Source organism: Ailuropoda melanoleuca, chromosome X (assembly GCF_002007445.2).
Source record: "Ailuropoda melanoleuca isolate Jingjing chromosome X, ASM200744v2, whole genome shotgun sequence".
Lineage (NCBI taxonomy): Eukaryota > Metazoa > Chordata > Mammalia > Carnivora > Ursidae > Ailuropoda > Ailuropoda melanoleuca.
Window position 1 is genome coordinate 15,960,890 of NC_048238.1, and position 19,954 is coordinate 15,980,843.

The 19,954-nt window shown below is 42.0% G+C and overlaps 1 protein-coding gene across 6 annotated transcripts in view; it reads right to left on the minus strand.

The window, feature by feature from the left end:
* Positions 1–17,991: 17,991 nt before the first annotated feature.
* The window catches only part of SH3KBP1 (SH3 domain containing kinase binding protein 1), a 329,089-nt gene continuing 327,126 nt past the window's right edge, over positions 17,992–19,954 (minus strand). For all 6 annotated transcript variants that reach the window (XM_034649071.1, XM_034649072.1, XM_011236658.3 and 3 more), the window contains one exon: positions 17,992–19,069. In XM_034649071.1, the coding sequence (XP_034504962.1) occupies positions 19,028–19,069 (42 nt within the window). In that variant the 3' untranslated portion in view covers positions 17,992–19,027. The remainder of the gene's footprint in view (positions 19,070–19,954) is intronic.

A 19,954-nucleotide genomic window follows, 5' to 3' on the forward strand; every position in this document is an offset into this window, starting at 1 on the left:
GGCTTGCGGGCCGCAAGCAGTCCCGGCACCTGCTCCCGGCGCGCGGGCGGGGAGGTGCGGGAGCCAGCGCGCGCCGGTGACCCCGCGGCGGGCAGGTGAAGGCAGGGCCCCGCGGCCCCCGAGCGCCCTTTGAAGGCTGGGGAGAGAGAGGCGGGGACTGGGGACGTCAGGGCTAGCGGAGGGCGGGGGGGGGGCTGGAAAGGGCGGCGGGGGAGGAGCTGGCTGGGCGCCCCCTGCCGCCTCCCCCGGGCAGCACCTGAGGAGGGCGGATTCGTCAATTTCAGGGGTTTGTTGTTGTCATCCCTCCAAACTGACCAACCTTAGGAGTCCCGGTTTTTTCCCTCAAAACATTTTGAAGCTTTTCAAGCAGGGTAAAGACTCTTACAAAGCGCTGGTTGGAGGTAAATAATCAATTTCAAACTAAATACAGAGGTAGTATTAACCCAGAATTGAGGTGAGAAGATGCTTCTTTCAAACGCCTCTGATTTTGATAAATAGATAAGTAAATAAATTAATTAAAAGATAAATAAATCTCCTCTGATTTTGTGCTCTTTGTCCGCAGTTGTCAAGAGCATGGCCCTCGTAAGCTCAGTTCTGGAAGCCTGCTCGGCCTGACTTTCACTGTGACTTTGACAAAGCACCAGAAATCGCCAGCAGCAAATTTTCTATGCCAGGAAAATGGACTCCAAGTAGGATGCTTGCCTAACCTATGAAATGCTGTGAACCCAAACGGATCTTCACTCTGGATCTTACCAGCCTCACAATTTTAGGCTCCAATATTAAGATGTAGTATTACCACTGCAAGTAGTACTTTTATTTAAAAGATAGACTGTGGGGCGCCTGGCTGGGTCAGTTGGTTAAGCGCCTACCTTCGGCTCAGGTCATAATCTCAGGGTCCTGGGTTCGAGCTCAGCTGGGAATCTGTTTCTCCCTCTCCCTCTGCCCCTACCCCCCACTTGTGAGCTCTCTCTCTCTCAAAGATAAAAAAAAATCTTTTTAAAAAATGAAAAAAAAAATAAAAGGTAGGATGCACTGGACGTTGTCACAAGGTTTTTGGGTTTGGGTTTTTCATTTTTGATACCGTATTATTGAGATACAATTCACAAATCATCCAATTCACCCATTTAAGTGGTTTTTAGTATATTCACAGAGTTGAGCACCCATTGCCACACTGAGTTTTAGAACATTTTCATCACCCCCCCCAACCCCAGTAAGACAAACACTCACTGCCTCTCCTCCAATACCCCTCAGTCCTAAGCAACCACCAATCCACTTTCTGTCTCTGTAGATTTGCCTATTCTGGACATTTCATATATATGGAATCATACAAGGTGTGGACAGAGGACATATAGCTAGGAATGGGCTTTCTGGGTCATATGAGAACTCCATGCTTAACCTTTGGAAAAACTGCCACTGTTTTCCAAAGAGGCTCCACCATTTTACATTCCCACCAACAGTATATGATGGTTCCAATTTCTCCTCACTGTCACCGACACGTTATTGGCTTTCTGATTACAGCCATCCTATGGTGTGAAGGGGTACCTCACTGTGATTTTGATTTGCATTTCCCTTATGGTTAATGATGTTGAGCATCTTGCCATGTGTTTATTCACTATTTGTATAACTTCTTTGGAGAAATGTCCATTCAGCTCTTTTGTTCATTTTTAAATTGGGTATTTGTCTTTATTATTGAGTTGTAAAAGTTCTTTCTATATTGTGGATATAAGTCCCTTATCAGATACATGATTTACAAATATTTTCTCCCATTCTGTAGGTTGTCTTTTTACTTTCTTGTTGGTGTCCTTTACAGCACATCACAAGCCAATCTGACAAAAGCAAGATAGGACTTACCTTACAAAATCAGGTTTGGCTTCTCTTCATGTTTCAGTAACAATACAGTCCATGCCTCCATCCCACCCCCAAAAGAAAGCAGAAAGTGCCAGTATAAATCTTTGAAGAAATCCTTCCTTAATTTTAGTCCTGATAGAAATTAGGAACGTCAACAAGTGACATCGTATACCACCTTTTGTGGCCAATGAATGGAAAATGGGCTCTGAGGAGATCTGTAAAAACACACAGACCAGAATTGGGAAGAGGGAAGCTAGGGAAAACTTCCAACGCTTCTGTTCTGAGCTTTAAAAAAATAGTATGGACATATTTTCCTTGTACGTTTGAATGCATAATAATAGTAATTTTCCTAATGTGCCTTTTTATCTGAGATTATTCCAATGACTGGCACAACCTTCAGGAAGGCAAAGATGCCCATTTCACAATCACTGGCCAGCGTCTTGCTGTTGCCCCCACTTCAATCTTCTTGTGTTCCTTCCAGCTCTCACTGGGGCCCTGCTGACTGAGACAGGAGTTGTGAATGCTGGCTTGAATAATACCTTCCTCTAAACACAAACCCTGCTGGGTAAAGAACCCAGAATGTGCTTAGCTAACAATCACCGTCCCTGCAGTCGGTGCGCACAGTGCACTTTCTCATTGTCTCCAGTAATTTGCGCACCTGAAACATAGGCCCCAGGCCCTTCTCCTGATGTTCTTCCTGCCTCCTACCCCCAGCCACACAGAGAAAATTACAAAATGCTGGATTAGTCTCTTCTGTGTGGTTGAACAGTTGTTCAGTTCTTACCCCTGCCATGTCCCTTACTAAGTGCGTGTCTTGAATACCACTTTGCCCCAGTGCAGAGATGTCACTTGGCCTACAACAGTGGATTGAATATAGTGGAAGCACTGTAGTCAAAAAGTAAGATTAAACCTCGACGTTTTTCTCATTTCCTTTATTTTATTGTAGGCTGGTTATTCATACCAATTGTGGCCAAACTAGTTAGCTCTTGGACTCATTCAATGTTGTAAAAAATATTTTAGTTACCATATGAGCAGCAGTTTCATTACTTTTTTCATTGTATCTAAGAATCAAGAGCAAATAGTGACAAAAGACAAGCAGCCATGTTGCATAATAGTATATGTATTTGTTGGGAAAACTTTAACATATATAGTAATTCAATAAAGATTTATTGAGCACCTATTATGTGTCAGGCACTGTCCTTGGTGCTAGAGATAGCACAGTGAACAACACAGCCAAAGTCCCTGCTGTCATATTAGAGACAGACACTGAGAGATAGATATGGATATGGCTGTAGACAGATATACTTTGTGTAGATGCTATAAATATTGTATGGACAAAGATTATTGTAATCTGCCATATGATACAAGAAAAGCAAATAGGATGGATGAAACTCACAAGTAGTATTAAGCATAGATTGTATGTAAAATATTGCCATATAAAATATAGGTGAAACTCATAGGATGTTTTAAGTAGACATAACGAGTAAGCAAGAAACTTGTGAGAAAAAGGTGGACTTCATAAGGTCTATTAAGAATTATAAGTTATTTTCCTCTAAGATATGCTACCGATGGATTATATGACGGAACAAACGAGAGTGTTACTTACAGATAAATAGGGATGAAAAGACCAAGTCATCCGGTGTGGGCATATGATCTCTGATCTAACAGTTACATCACCCCCAAATTGACCCCCCATGGATGACACCCAGTACAGTCCCATTCTCGTCCCACGTGTCCTCTATCTTCTTGAACATATGAAGTATAGTTATAATAACTGTTTCAATGCCCTTGTCTAAAAATGCTGTCATCTGTTTTATTCCTGAATCTGTTTGTATTGATTCTTCTCATTGTGGGTCATATTTTCCTTTCTTTACGTGCCTGGTAATTTTTTATTAGATGCCACACATGCAAATTTTACTTTAATGGGCACTGCACACTCCTATAAATATCCTTGAGCTTTATTCTAGGATAGAGTTAAGTTACTTGGAAATGGCTTCACTCTTTTGAAGATTGCTTTTGAGCTTCAAGTCGGATCAGAGCAGCCTTTAGGCTAAAGCTAATTAATCCCCTCTACTGAGGCAATACCCCTCTGAGTACTCTACCTGATGTCCTGTGAATTATGACATTTCCCACTCCGGCCAGTGGACACAGAAGCTATTCTGGTCCTATGGGACCTTCGGGGATTGTTCCCTCCAATCCATTCAGGTGGTCCTTTCCCGAGCCTCAAGGGGTTTCTTCACACACAGGTGCTGGTCAGTACTCTGCTGAAGATTCCAGATCTACACACCTCTGGAACTCTCTGTGCAGCTGTCTCTTCTCCAGGTATCAAACTGTAGCCTCCTTGACCTTCCAGCTCCATCTAGTCAGCTCAGGATGATAACCAGTCTCCTCGTGGGCTCCCTTTCTTTGTTCTCTAACCTGGAATCTCTCTCAAGGCAGTAAGCTTGGGAAATTGTGTGGCTCACCTTGTTTACTTGTTCTTTCTCAAGGATCTCTGTCCTGTGTTGTGCTTATTATATGATTTTTGCAACCTTTTCATGAGTCTGAAATTCTTTTAAGATGAAAAGATTTAAAAGTTCTAAAATTCAAAGAAAAGCACTCCTCCTCTTCAGTCTAAACTTGGTGCAGGCCGAGCATTTGTGATGCGAAAAGGAGGAGCAGGGTTGGCTTCTTCTCGCCTCTTCCACCTTGCTAGCCATCTCTCTAAAGGAGCGGTGTGTAGGGAGAGAACCTAAGACAGCCCCATGATGGCTCTCTGGTGCTGGGATCACGTCGGTCCAGGGGAAACATCTACCCTTCGCCTCACAACGTCTGGGGGTGTTGGCCACTCCTATCCAGCCCCTCTCTCACTGGCCTCATTTGAGTATTCAGCCAGCCATCTCGACCTCTAGATTTCTGAGGTTTGATCCAGACACCTGTCCTCTATGTACTGAAAACTTCTTGGGACATATGTAGCAAACTCTCTTTGAATACTCTCCCTAGGCTCATGGTAAATGATAGGCAGTCTTCCAGCACCCCACTGGCAGGGAGGAACTCACCAGCACACCAATCTCTCTCCAAAAATATTCTTCTAATTTCCAACTCCCTTTTCGGGCAATGTCCAGCCTCATTTTGAAACTCACTTTGAGCATTTCGTTACTGGGATGGGACCTTCCAGAGCTCTCTTTTTTTTTCTCTGCCATCCACTTTCTGCTACCAGTAACATTCCAGATGGTCCATACCTGCTTCATCACCTTAGGGCCTGGAGGGTGATGATAACATGAACCAGAGCATCCACTTGACTTACAGTGGACGTTGAACAAAAACTTGAACAAGATCAGGGTGTTAGCCATGAAAATACGTATGAGAGGAGCATTTCAGGCAGAGGGAAGAGCCAGTGCAAAGGCCCTGAAGCATCCTGATACGCTCAAGAAACAGCAAGGCCATTATCTCTAGATATTTAGAATTCCATTATCTTATATTTTAACAGCTCTAGTTTCTAGAAAGTTCTTTCATATATTCAAATGTAATCTTCTCTTGTAACTTTTACCCATTGATTCTATTTAATTCTTCTTGCACGTGGCAGCTTTCTAAGTACTGCTCTTAGGTCTTTTTTTTTTTTTTTTAGGCGATACCCTGCCTCCAGAGCCTTCAATCATTCCTCCATGACATGATTTCCAGGCTAGTCATCACCTTGATAATTCTCTTCTAGAAGATTCCCTATTTGACTCAATTGCTGTTCCGTGTGTGCAAAAGACTTTTTAAAATGAAACCTTTTTTAAAAAGATGTATTTATTTTAGTTTTTAAAAGATTTACTTATTTTTTTTGAGAGAGAGAGAGCACTTGCGATGGGGAGAGGAGGACAGAGGGAGAGAGAGGATCTTAAGCAGACTCTTCACTGAGTGCCGAGCCCGAGGCAGGGCTCCATCTCAGGACCCTGAGGTCATGACCTGAACCCAAATTAAGAGTTAGATGCTTAACGGACTGAGCCACGCTGGTGCCTCTTATTTACTTATTTATTTATTTGAGGGGGGAGGGGCAGAGCGAGAGGGAGAGAATCCTCAAGCTGACTCCCTGCTGAGTACAGAGCCTGACGTGGGGCTCAATCCCAGGACCCTGAGATTATGACCTGAGCCGAAATAAGGGGCTGGAGGTTCAATGGACTGAGCCACCCAGGCGTCCCTAAAATTAAACATTTTTATTTTGAGACAATTGTAGGTTCATAGGCAATTGTAAACAAACCATACCGAGAGATCTGGTGTACGCTTCAATCAGTCTTCCCCAGTGGAAAGATCCTGTTGAACTACGGCACACTCTCACAACCAAGAGAGTGACACTGACAGCACTCAGAATAGCTCCATCCTACTGCCCTTTGATTCCCACACCCATCTCTCTCCTCACACCCCGTACCTAACTACTGGCAACCACTGATCTGGTTTCCATTTCTATGATTTTGTCACTTCAAGAATGTTATATAAATGGAATCATATAGTATGTAACCTTTTAGGATTGTCTTTTTTCATCCAGCTTAATTCCCCTGGGATACATCCAAGATGTGGCACAGACCAGTAATCCATTCCATTTATTGCTGACCACTATTCCATGCTAAGGATGTACCACAGTCTCTTTAACCATTTATCCTTTCAGAGACACCTGAGTTGCTTCCAGTTTGGGGCTATTATGAGTAAAAATGCTATGGACATGCATGTACCGGTTTGTATGCGAACATAAGTTTTCATTTCTCTGGGATAAATGCCGAGGAATGAAAATTCTGCATCATATGGTAGTTGCACGTTTAACTTTTAAAAGAGAAACTGCCAAGTTGTTTTCTAGAGTGGCTCTACCATTTCACATCCCCATCAGGAATGGAGGGGTGATCTGGTCTCTCCACATCCTTACCAGTATTTGGTGGTGTTGCTTTTTCGTTTTAGCCATTCCGATAGGTGTGTAGTGATACCTCATTATGGTTTTAGTTTGCATTTTCCCAATGGATACTGATGCTGAGCATCTTTTCATGTGCTTATTTGCCAAGCGTATATCTTATTTGGTGAATATCTGTTCATATCTTGTGCTCATTTTCTAATTGGAATGTTTGATTTTTTACTGTTGAATTGTAAGTGGTCTCTCTATATTCTAGATACTAGTCCTTTGCCAGGTAGGTGGTTTGCAAATATTTTCTTTTGGTCTGCAGCTTGTCTTTTCATACCCTTAATGAGGTCTTTCATAGACAGAGCAAATGTTTTTAATCTTGATAAGACCCAATTTATCAATTTTTCTATTTATAAATTATGCTTTCAATTCCATGTTTAAAAAAAAAGCCTCTTTGCCTAGTCCCAGGGTCCGAAGATTTTCTCTTATGTTTTTTTCCTAGAAATTTTGTAGCTTCAGGGGCATCTGGGTGGCTCAGTCAGTTAAGCGTCCGATTCTTGTTCTCTGCTTAGGTCTTCATCTCGTGTCTGTGAGTTCAAGCCCCACACTGGGCTCCATGCTGGGTGTGGAGCCTACTTAAAAATAATAATAATTTTAGTAAAAGTTTGTACCTTTGCACTTTACATTTAAAATCTATTTTTACTTAATTTTTGTATAAGGTGTGAGCTTTAGGTAGAGGTCCATTTTTTTACCTCTTGGATGTTCAATTGCTCCAGTACCATTTTATGAAAAGACTATCTTTCCTTCATTAAATTGCTTTTACCCCTTGGTCAAAAATCAGTTGGGGAGCGCCTGGGTGGCTCAGTCGTTAAGTGTCTGCCTTCGGCTCAGGGCGTGATCCCGGCGTTATGGGATCAAGCCCCACATCAGGCTCCTCTGCTATGAGCCTGCTTCTTCCTCTCCCACTCCCCCTGCTTGTGTTTTCTCTCTCGCTGGCTGTCTCTCTGTCAAATAAATAAATAAAATCTTTTTAAAAAATCAGTTGGGGGGCGCCTGGGTGGCACAGCGGTTAAGCGTCTGCCTTCGGCTCAGGGCATGATGGGATCGAGCCCCACATCAGGCTCCTCCGCTGGGAGCCTGCTTCTTCCTCTCCGACTCCTCCTGCTTGTGTTCCCTCTCTCGCTGGCTGTCTCTATTTCTGTCAAATAAATAAATAAAATCTTTTAAAAAAATCTGTTGGGAATATTTGTATGGGCCTATTTTGGGGTCCTCTATTCTGTTGCACTGACCTGTGTGTTTATCCCTCTACCGATCCACGCTGTCTTGACTGCTGAAGCTATATACTAACCCTTAATAGTGGGGAGAGTGATTCCTCCTTTATTTTTCTTTTCCAAGACTGTTTTAGTTGTATTAGGGTATGTGTTTTTCCATAAAAACTTCAGAATAAGCTTGTCTGTGTCCACAAAAAAACCTTGTTAGGATTTTCATGGGAATTACATAAACATATAGATCAATTTGGAAAGAATTAATGTATTTATTATGTTGAATCTTCCAATGTATGAATATAGTATTCCTTTCCATTTATTTAGATGACCTTCTTTGATTACTTTCATTAGAATTTTCTAATTTTCAGCATCCAGATTGTGTACATATTAAGTTTATGCCCAAGTATTTAGGTTTTTTTTAGAGTGAATATAAATGGTGTGGTTTGTAATTTCAGGTTCCACATGTTCATTATTAGTATGTAGAACTGCAATTGGTTTTGTGCACTGTATTTCTCTTATTACATGACCTTGCTGAGCTCACTTCAAGAGGAGGTTTGTGAGTTTTTTCCTTAGGATTTTCCATGTAGATAATCATGTAATCTGCAAATAAGGATAGTTTTATTTCTTCTTTCCAAGCTGCATGCCTTTTGTTTCTTTTTCTTGCTTTACTGCTATGGCTGGAACTTGCAGTTCAAAGTTGAATAAGACATCCTTGCCTTGTTCTATTAGAGGGAAAGTATTCAGTCTTTCATCCTAAGTATGATGTTCGCTGTGGGTTTTTTGAAGATACTATTTATCAAGTTAAGGAGGTTTCCCTCCATTTCTAGTTCACTGAGAATCATTACTGTGCACGGGTATTGGATGTTTTTTCAAATGCTCTTTCTACATCATATGATTTTTCTTCTTTAGCCTATTGGCTTACACTGATTTCCCAATGTTGAACTTGCACATTTGAAGTAAATTCTAGTTAGTTGTGGTATATAATTCTTTTTACACATTTCTGGATTTTACTTCCTAATACTTTATTAAGAATATTTACATCTAGGTTGATAAAATAGTTTTTCATTTTCTGGGATACTGTCTTTTCCTTGTTTTGAAACCAGAGTAATACTAGCCTCATAAAATGATTTGGGAAGTGTTCTGTCCTCTTCTCTTTTATGGAAGAGATTGCATAAAATTGGTGTTACTTCTTTAAGTGTTTGGTAGAACTCTCTGGTGAAACCATTTGGATCTGGAGATTTCCTTTTCAGTGTTTTTTAATTTCACATTTGATTTTTTTTTTTTTTGGTAATGGGTATAGAACTGTTAAGCTTGTTTATTTTGGTTGAGTTTTGATAGTTTGTGAGTTTGCAGGAATTGGTCCAATTCTTATAAGATGTTGAATTTAGATCATGAAGCTATTCATGGTATTCCCTTATCCTTTTAATGGCTGCAAAATCTGTAGTGGTATCCCATCTCGTTCTCAACTTGTTGATTTGTGCCTTCTCTCTTTTTGTCAGTCTTGGTATTTATTCAAGTAAATATAAACATTCAAGTCTTCCAATGAGCTCATCAAAAACATTCTTCATTTCTGTTACTGCGTTTTTAACTTCCAGCCATTTGATTCTTTCCCATAGTTTCCATCTCTGCTGATATTTCCTATCTGATCTCGCATGTTGCCTACTTTTTCCACTACAGCCTTTAATATAGTAATCACAATTATTTTAAATACCTTCTCTGATACTGCCAATAGCTGTGCCATATCTGAGTGGTTTTAAGGATTGTTTTGTCTTTTTAGATTGCGTTTTCTTGCCTTTTGGCATGCCTTGTAGTTTTTTGTTGAAAGCTAGACATTTTATATAAGGCAGCAGATACAGTGCTAAGTAAGCCTTTAAGGTAGGAATTTGTGTAATCCTAGCCAGGAATTGGGCTCTGTTGAGGTTTGTTGTTCCTATGGACACCAGAAACTTTTAACCCCTCTACTGATCTTTTTTGTTCCTCCTCTTGGTTTTGGGGCTTCCCTTTGTGCTGCTCTCCAGAGAAAGCCTGTCTCTTGTAGCTCTCCCTGCTGTAATCCACTGTTATTATTCCTGAAGTTTTGTTAGTGCACTAGTGGGGCATGGGGGGGGGGTGGTCTCTAATATTCTAAGCCCTAATTTCAGGGGTATAGTATTTACAAGTGCCTCTGCCCCTCTTCTGGAGATAGAGCTCCCCCTGGCCAATCTCCTCCCCTAGCTGCACTGGGTATCCAACAGTGTTCTCAGTCAACAGCCTTGAGGCCCTTCTCCCTTAAGGTTAAATATTTATTTTTTTAGGTGAGTTGGGGGCTGAGGGTGGGGTTGGGTGGAATTCCCTTCCCCCCAGCTGCAATGTTATTTCACCAGCGCCCTCAGACCACGTCCTTCCCCCTGCAGAATAAGCTTTTTGTTCCTTAAGTGAGAAAGTCTGTGTGGATTTCTCAGTGGCTCCTGAGCCAGCACCTCCAGCCTGCACAATGAATTTTCTCAATCCTCCATGTAAGGGCCCCTTGGGGTTCCTGGAGGAAAAACGTGCAAAAGTGTGGAATCCTCTCCCCCTAGGAGCTTCATACTCTCAAGCTATCCCACACTCAGCCTCCAGCAATTTGTTCAGTTTTCTACCTTGATCTTTCTATCCACTTCTATGGCATCTGGTAGCTTCTGACCCTGGTAAGCAAATGTTCAGGTTCCATGTCTCACAGAAAGTGCCTCTCTCTCCAGATTTTGAAATAGCCATTTTCTGTGCAAACTCCATTCTATTTTAATTTCTGGTCTGTCTAGATTTTTTCTTACCGTAAGCATGGGAAGAACATCTTGTAGCTCTCTGATCTCTGAGCTGAAACTGGAAGCCCTATTCAATAATACTTGACCTACAAGAATGTCAATTTCATATGGTTCAACCTAATAGACTATTGCGTAGTTTCTGGATAGTTGTTGTGATGAAGCCATAATCTAATAGAGATCTCTGGAGAAGATTACTATAGATGATTCTACACACAACTCATTGAGAATGAGATGATCCGCCCTGCCCCGCCATGACAGTGGTCCTCAAGCTTGAGTGTGCATCAGAACCTCCAGAAGGACTTGTTAAAGCACAGATTGCTGGGTCCCTCTCCAGAGTTTGATTCAGTAGGTCCAGGGCAGGGCCCCCAAATTTTCATTTCTACCGGGTTCCTGGTTGGTGTTGCTACTACTGCCCTTCTAGGGATCACACTCTAAGAACTCTATGGCACATCTTGGAGGCCCAGGGCTCAACAGCATGTCCTCCTTATTCATCACTTTGAAGGCAGATGGTCAGCCCCGAGGGGTAGCAATTAGTTTCTCAAGTGACCTCAGAGAAGTGTCAAAAGCAAAGTGTCAGGAATATGCTCACCTTTGACTTCATTCTTTCTTTAGAGTGAACTAATTTTTTAAAAAAGATTTTATTTATTTGAGAGAGAGAGAGAGAGCACGCACAAGCAGGAGAGAGGAGCAGAGGGAGAGGGAGAAGCAGACTCCCCACTGAGCAGGCAGTCCTATATGGGGCTCGATTCCAGGACCCTGGGATCATGACCTGAGATGAAGGCAGATGCTTAATTGACTGAGCCACCCAGGTGCCCCAGAATGAATATAATTAAAAAAGAATGCTTTATGTCTTCAAACAGGGGTAGCCATTGTTTTCTAGTAGTAGATGACAGTCTTAGAGATAACAGTGTACAGAACATGTGAACTTGTTTTAAGATCCATGGCAGTGTGAGCACTCTTTCACCTCTGGGTGTTGGCTGAGACTCACATACAAGTAAAGTGCCTCTGGCGGCTTTCTTCATAACTGTTTTATGTCATGAATCCTCCCTAATGCTATAGTATTGCACAGAGTTTTCTTTCTTTTTTTAAAGGATTTTATTTGACAGAGAGAGAGAGAGAGAGAGAGAGAGCGCGCGCACAAGCAGGAGGAGCGGCAGAGGGAGAGGGAGAAGCAGACTCCCCACCGAGCAGGGAACCTGACGCGGGGCTCCATCCCAGGACCCCAGGATCACGACCTGAGCCTAAGGCAGATACTTAACCAGCTGAGCCACCCAGGCACCCCTGCACATAAAATTTTTGTAAAGGCAAAACTGGACTGCTCAAATGTATAGAATAAATTCCACTTGGCATCAGTCACAATGACCAATTCATGTATTCAGTCAACAAATGCATATCAAATGCTTACTATGCCCCTGGGTCTGTTTTAGGTACTGGGGATACAGCAGTGAAGAAAATGAAGTCACTACCTTTATGGCGGTTTCATTCTAGGGAGGGGAGACGGAAAACAGGTGTGTGTGTGTGTGTGTGCGTGTGTGTGTGTGCGTGTGTGTATTAAGCGGGGTATCAATGTATGGGGTCTGGGGGAGGATCGAGGCTAAAGTTGCTCTTTTGTTTAGTGGGTTAGGGGCAGCCTCTCTGATTAGGTGGCCTTTGAGCAGCGGCTAGCCAGAAGGAGGAGATCCAAGCCTGACGCCCATAGAGGTTTAGGCAAATACAACTTTAGGGGCAGGTGGGTGGTTAGTCACTTCTGTATACTAATGTTAATTCAACTGTGTTTAGGGGCGCCTTGGTGGCACAGTTGTTAAGTGTCTGCCTTTGGCTCAGGGCGTGATCCCGGCGTTATGGGATCGAGCCCTGCATCGGGCTCTTCCGCTATGAGCCTGCTTCTTCCTCTCCCACTCCCCCTGCTTGTGTTCCCTCTCTTGCTGGCTGTCTCTGTCTCTGTCAAATAAATAAATAAAATCTTTAAAAAAAATTCAACTGTGTTTATAATCAGGCTAGAGTTATTCTTTAAAAATTTTTTATAATTATCTTAATTATCGAATAATAGCAATATTAAAAGAAAACCATTTTGTAGCTCACAATTTCACCACCTTAATGAAACAAATATTTTCATTATATTGTTTTCCTTTCCAGGGATTTGTCCATATGGCTGAATATTTTTTCCAGTTTTATTGAGATATAATTGACATATATCACTGTATAAGTTTAAGGCCTACAGCATGGTGATTTGATTTATATATATTGTGAAATGATTACCATAATGGGTTCAGCTAACATCCTTCTTCTCATATAGATAGAATAAAAAGAAAGAAGAACAAAAGGAAAAAATTTCTCCCTGGGGTGAGAACTCTTAGGATTTACTCTCTATATACTGTACAGCAGTGTTAGCTATATATCCCTAGTACTTATTTACCTTATAATTGGAAGTTTATACCTTTTGACCACCTTCCTCCAAATCCCCCTCCCCACCTCTGGTAACCACAAATCTGATCTCTTTTTCTATGAGTTTGGTTTTGTTTTGGTTTTTGGATTCCAAATAAAAGTGAGATCATACAGTACTTGCCTTTATCTATCTGACTGCTTTCGAGGAACATCCATGTTATTACAAATGGTGGGAATTCCTCATTTGTATGGCTGAATAATATTCCATTGTGTATATATACACACCACAACTTTTTTATCCATTCATCCATCAATGGACACTTAGGTTGTTTCCGTGACTTGGCTATTATAAATAATGCTGTTATGAACATGGGGGTACAGATATCTTCTTGAGTTGGTGTTTTCATTATCTTTGGATATATTCCCAGAAGTAGAATTGCTGGATCATATGGTGGTTCTGTTTCTAATCTTTTGAGGATCTTCCATACTGTTTTCCATAGTGACTGTACCAATTTACAATTCCACCAACAGTGTGTAAGGGTTCCCCTTTCTCCACATTTTCACCAGCATTTATCTCGTCTTTTTGATGACGGCCATTCTAACAGGTGTGAGGAGATATCTCATTGTGGTTCTGATTTGTATTTCCCTAATAACCACTGATGTTGAGCATCTTTTCATGTACCTGTTGGCCTTTTGTATATTGTCTTCGGAGAAATGTCTATTCAGGTCTTTTGCCTATTTTCAAGTTGGGTTATTTGTTTTTTTGCTATTGAGTTGCACGAATTTTTTATGTTTTTGATATTAACCCCTTATCAGACGTGTGGTTTGCAAATACTGTTCTCCTATTCCATAGGTTGTCATTTCACTCCCCTGATTGTTTCTTTCACTGTGCAGAAATTTTTAGTTTGATATAGTCCCACTTATTTATTTTTTGATTTTGTTGCTTGTGCAAAAATTATTCTTGTTAAAATCTTAAGCAATTCATATTCACACTCCACTTCTAGGAATTATCTTAAGGATAAATCAGAAATGTAGATATAGCTATATGCCCAAAGATGTTCATCTCAGCTTTATAACATAAAAAAATTGGATTTAGGAGTGCCTGGATGGTACAGTTGGTTAAGCCTCCAACTCTTGGTTTCAGCTCAGGTCATGATCTCAGGGTCATAAAACTGAGCCCCACATTGGGCTCCATGCTCAGCATGGAGTCTGCTTGAGATTCTCTCCCTTTTCCTCTGCTCCTCCTGCTTGTGCTCTCTCTCTCTTTCTAAAATACATAAATCTATAAAAAAATTGGATTTAACCAAAAATACCCTTCTTCCTCTGTTCTCCACACTCTCAAGGCTCCATTGGGCACCTCTCCTCTGCAGTTCCAAAGTCCCTGGACTTGTCTCTGTGGTCATGTTCTCATACTGTGGAAGGCCTGCCTGCTTATCTGCTTACTTCCCTCAGTTCAAGCTGCCTGAGGACAGGGGCTACACTGCACCTACCCTAGGGCCAGCACACCGTAAGGACTTGATACCTGTTCAGTTCGCCCCAGCCAAGTGCTTGGTTCGCTCAGATTGGGATTCAGACTAAGAAAGAATCATGAAGCTTGAAGAGAATCTGAAGACATCTGTTTTACTTTTGGGGAATAACCATGGAACTGTTATTGATTTGTTCCTGGTTTTTCTGTTTGGCTTCAGAATGGCCTTACCGGCTTGCTTATTTTTAAAGCTGGTTTGTAAACTGTGCTAAACTTTTTTTTTTTAGTTAATAGAAACTACAATGAAGTTTTGCATTTCCAGGGCACTTTCCCATCAAAGAGCTCAAAGCTTGACCACAAATCTTAGTTTCCTGGAGAACTAGTAACAGCTTATGGGGGGAGAGGGCTGGGAAGCATTCACCACTTAAATGACAGTGCTGTATCTGCCTCATTTAATTAAACCGGCTGCCATTTGAAGAGAACTGCCTCATGGAGCTGGGTTCCCAGGAATTCAACTCTCCTTTTTCATTTTTTTTCCTTTTTCTATTTTTTCCTCAGAAAATTCTAGCTGCAGCCTACCAGGTGACCTTGTTCTACTGTTAGATTGAAATATTTTATCACCAAGGGGCGCCTGTGTGGCTCAGTCAGTTAAGTGTCTGCCTTTAGCTCAGATCCTGGGGTCGAGCCCCACATCGGTCCCCCTGCTCAGTGGGGAGCCTGCTTTCCCTCTCCCTCTGCCCTTCCCCCAATCGAGCTCACTCTCTCTCTCTCAAATAAAATCTTTTTTTTAAAAGAAATATTTTATCACCTATTGCTCTAACAAGAAAAAAGGAATAGCCTATTTTACTGTCAACTCTGAATTCACAAACATATTGACCACACAATGTCATTTATAGGAAAGGCTGCCCCCCCCCAGCCACCTCAATTTGGGATCGATTAAAAATACATGAAATAAAACCACCTTTCTGGGACCTGCATCTACTTCACGGATTCTTGTTGGCTTCAGGGGCTGCCTTCTGCTCCATGTGTTGGTAATCGAGCCTCAGTGACCCTAGGGACAGAACTAGGAATGACAGCAACTGTTTATCACCTTAAGAGACATGACGCCCTCTCTGTCCTTGCACTGCTGACAAACACTTATTTTCGGCCAGGAAAGAATTTCTCTGCCTTGGCCATTGTGTTCCCTCATTAGACCGAATTTTGGGAATGTCATCTTCTTCCCCAGGCTTGGATCATAAGCACCAAGCCTTTGCTCGGTTGGACACCGCAGTCAGCCATGCTGAACACCTAGCATGCTCGCACGTGTTGCTTTGTTACATTTCTCATTTGTATTCAACCGAAAAGAAAAGCTTTTCACCAAGCTCTCTTGGTGCTAAAACATCTTGACATTAATTTGTGTGAAAATAGCTAGAGAACTAAAACCTAATCTAATACAGAAAAGGGACCCTGGTGACCTCAGGTTAGGATAACAAAGGCCTTTGTGGGACCCGGGGATTATTTTTAATACAGACTGTGGTAACTGTGAGCAATAAATTACACACCCTGTGGTTTTCCCATCAAGGAGCTGGTTATGAAAGGAAATAAACCTCTGCCATTAGTAACCAAAGGCACACATGTGATGATAGATACAGGCTGTCTTTATGGGAGAAAACAAATCATGTACTTGAGTATGCTGTCTAGTGGGCTGTGGATGAATAAAAGTGACTTTACACAATTATTCGAATAATGATAATTTAATGATTTTTAAGCTAAAAAACAACGTAGACCTAACTAGAATTTTCTGCCGAAACATGAATGTAAAATCAAACAACGTAAAAATGGAATTCACAGCCATGGATTTTAATGGGTTGTTTCTGTTCACTTGTGAAAGATAATTGGGGTGAGGGGTACTATATTCCATGTCTTCCAAAGACATTTCTATGAGAGTAATCAAGTTGTGTAAAATGGAGAAAAATGGTTTGAATTCCAAGAAATCATTTCCTCTTGGACCATGACAACTTTGAACAAAAATATTTTCACAAAATTTCATTTTAATCATCTTCTTTACAAAGCACAATACTTAAGACTTTTCTAAATACAATTTTAGAAAATGAAGCAAAAAAATAATCTCCATAGATGCTGGTCGAGTCCATGCTGAATGCAAAAGAATTTTTTCAAAAGTGATCCTTCCAAGCTTTTCAATATTCTTGATGGGTCCATTTTGTAAAGAGTAAAGATGGTGGCTGTTGGGGCAGTGGCTCGTCAGGTCCATAATGCAGAATCCTCTTGCTGTTAGCCCAAGGGGCAGTAATGAAGCTAGATATGCCAGCTCCTCCTTCTAGAATCACTTCTCCCTCTCCTTATACAAAGAAAGCCTGTGGCTTCTACAAGGGGAAGATGACAGCCCTCTCCATTCCAGGTGGCTAGTGCCCCCACAAGGATGTTCAACCTCTCAATTGAATTATTAACAATCCTACTCTGTATACACATTGTATAAAACTATATCGTTAGGGATTTTCACGATGAGTAAATGAGAAATCCAAACATCAAAGAATTCAATCCTCATTCTTATACTAGGCGGTGGGAAATCTCTCAAGGCTTTAACGTAGAAATGCTTAGAAGAGTCAAGGGGTTCGGGAATGTTTAATGCTGCCCTTGGAAACTTGGTGCTCCCGGCCCCAAGCACACACAGCAAGGCTGCTGAAAAGGCAACATGTCCAGACATGGGAAGGCAGGATGGGAGGTTTCTTTCTTTACGTATTCCCTTTCCGTAATCATGCCCCCCATCCTGGAAGACCAGGGTGTCCGGGCTGTAAGTACAGTACTCGGGAGGAAGTAGCAGCCTCAAACAGCAAGGATGAGCTTGTCGGCAAGGGGAAGGTGGGGAAGGGAGAGAGGAAGAAAGAGACATTTTTTTGTAACACTTGGGATAATCAATACCGTGTGGTGATTTCTTTTTTGCGTTACTCCTTCCGTGTTATCAATTCTCATTCTTTGTCGTTGTGCAAATCCATTAATATTTAGTACTTTCACTCTAAAACTCAGGAAATAGACAAAGCAGCTTTTGAGAAACACATAAGACATCTTCAGGGGCCCTGAAGGGACCACCCCCAACCCCCAACCCCCAAACAATCTTGCAATACAGTATGCCCCCTTATTTTCAGCTAAGGATGAGGAAGCAGTTACATAGTCTAAGGCTGAGCGGAAAGGCAAACACCAGTTTCCTTGGGGCGGAAAAAGTAATTCCATAAATGCAAGAAAGATCCAATAGCTACACTTCAATGAGAGTGCCCCCCCCCCATTCTCTTGGACCTGAGGAAGGGGTTACAAGAGAACAAGGCAAATGACATTGTGTGAGTACAGTTTAAACAACAGCACACACGGATAACCCGGTGCAGGAAATAACACAACTTCCCCCCCTTGTTTTCATTGCATTTTACGTTTATTTATTTTTGCTTTCATAATGCATATTCTGTTCACGCAAAAGGTGCAAAGGACAGGAAGCAGGGGTTTAACTTGGCTGATGAAAAATCAAGCAGGGGTGACATTTCAAGTTCCATGAACAACCTACAACTAGGAGAACTTAAACGTCACAGCGGGTACCACAGAGAGCGCCCAACTTCACAGCTGTCTCCTCTTGGGACCTTTGGCTAGGTGAGAGAAGCTTTGAAGACAGTGGCCTCTAGTGGACTTTGAGAAGTGGCTTAAAAAAAAAAGGTTGTTTTTTTTGTTTTGTTTTGTTTGTTTTTTGGTTTTTTTTGTTTTTGAATCATGGTAGCTGCATCACAAAAGCTCCAATCAAGAGGGTGGTAAAAAGAAGGCACAGATCATTGCAAATACCAGGTTTTCTCTTTCTCTTTTTTGTAAATATACCATCATATATAAGCTAAAATTTATCTTAGGGTGGCAGGGTTGGCTGGCAGAGAAAGGGACAGGAAGGACCTAAAATTGCATATGTAATAGAATCCTAGAGGGGACACAAAGCGAGGCAGCTTTCTGCCTGAAGCAAAAGAATGGGACACTCACTCTGGACCATGTGTAATACAGACACTGGGAGAATCTGTGACAAAACACGATTTAAAAAATCATAAAATTATAAAGCTTGTAAACGAATAATCTGAAATTACATTTTATTAATGGAAAATATCATCAAAATAGTACCACTATGGACTAAACTGCCTGAGTTTTCGTTTCGCATGAGATCTCATAGTAAAAAAGCCTTTAGCACAATTTGCTCTAAGTCACAACCAGTGCCATGCCAAGGATTATACCATGGGGAAGAGTCTCCTCTTGGATGGAATTTGTGTTGTGCTATCAAGACTGCTGTGCTAATCTTTCAAACAGGGACACATGGAGGCAAACCTTTAATCTTTTGGCACAAGGTTATTTTGGCTGGGGCGGAAAATTTGAGTCTTGGACTCAGGATGAATAATGTGACATTTCATTTATCAAGTATTCATTTTGATTGAAGAGTTTTCTTTATGTCATTAACTTCCATCTATAAAGGAAAAACAAGAGCCAAACAAAATCATAATGAATTCGCTGGTTTGAGAGAAGCTGAAAGATAATCAACCTGGTCGAATGAAAGAAAATAATCAACTTCACACTTTCCAAGGCGGAATGGGTGAAGTGACGCCTGAACGACGAGCGGACGAGGCCGGAAGTGACAGAAACCTAAAGAACGGGCACGCAGACGCGAGACACCAGGAAAGGGCCGGTGTGTGCCTTCTCAGGCTACCAGTAACCAAAATTTGTCAGAAGGAGCAAGAATTCCAGTGTCCTGGCCAGGGGGCAGAGCTGGCTGTCCCGACATTCTGGACCACCTAGCAGTGTTGGAAGGCAGCTCTGGTCGGGCCCAAGGGGGTGTCTACTGGCACCCCCAAAGTGATGAGAAGCGGTTACCTATCCTTTCTGTAAGCAGCATGGATCCCAGGCACCACCAAGGACACCAGCTGGATGAAAGCTCAAAGTCTGCCTTCAGCCTTTTGCAATTCCTGCACATTCTCTGCCATTTGGTAACGGCTGAGTTGGCTCCGGGGATGGTGGGGGGCAAGGCTCTGATGCCCTGGCAGAACCGACATGGCCCTTGGTGAGAAGTAAAGAGCGAGTGCTGAGCGTGGACAGCTGTGGTCCTTGGAGTTCCAATGACAGAAGCCAGCTGGCAATGGGGTCCCCCGGCACCATGCCCTCTGGCACTTACTATAATGTGGCCTTTGGAAATTGGAGGGAACTTTTCACAGGGGAAATGTTTCAGATAAATTCCAAATGAGAAACCCAACTGGGGGCACACTGACTCATGCCTCCCTTTCCCAAGACTTCCCGGACTGCCGGAGAGGATGTGAAGGGAGCCTACACAGGTCTAAGAAAATGGCCACCGGAAGCG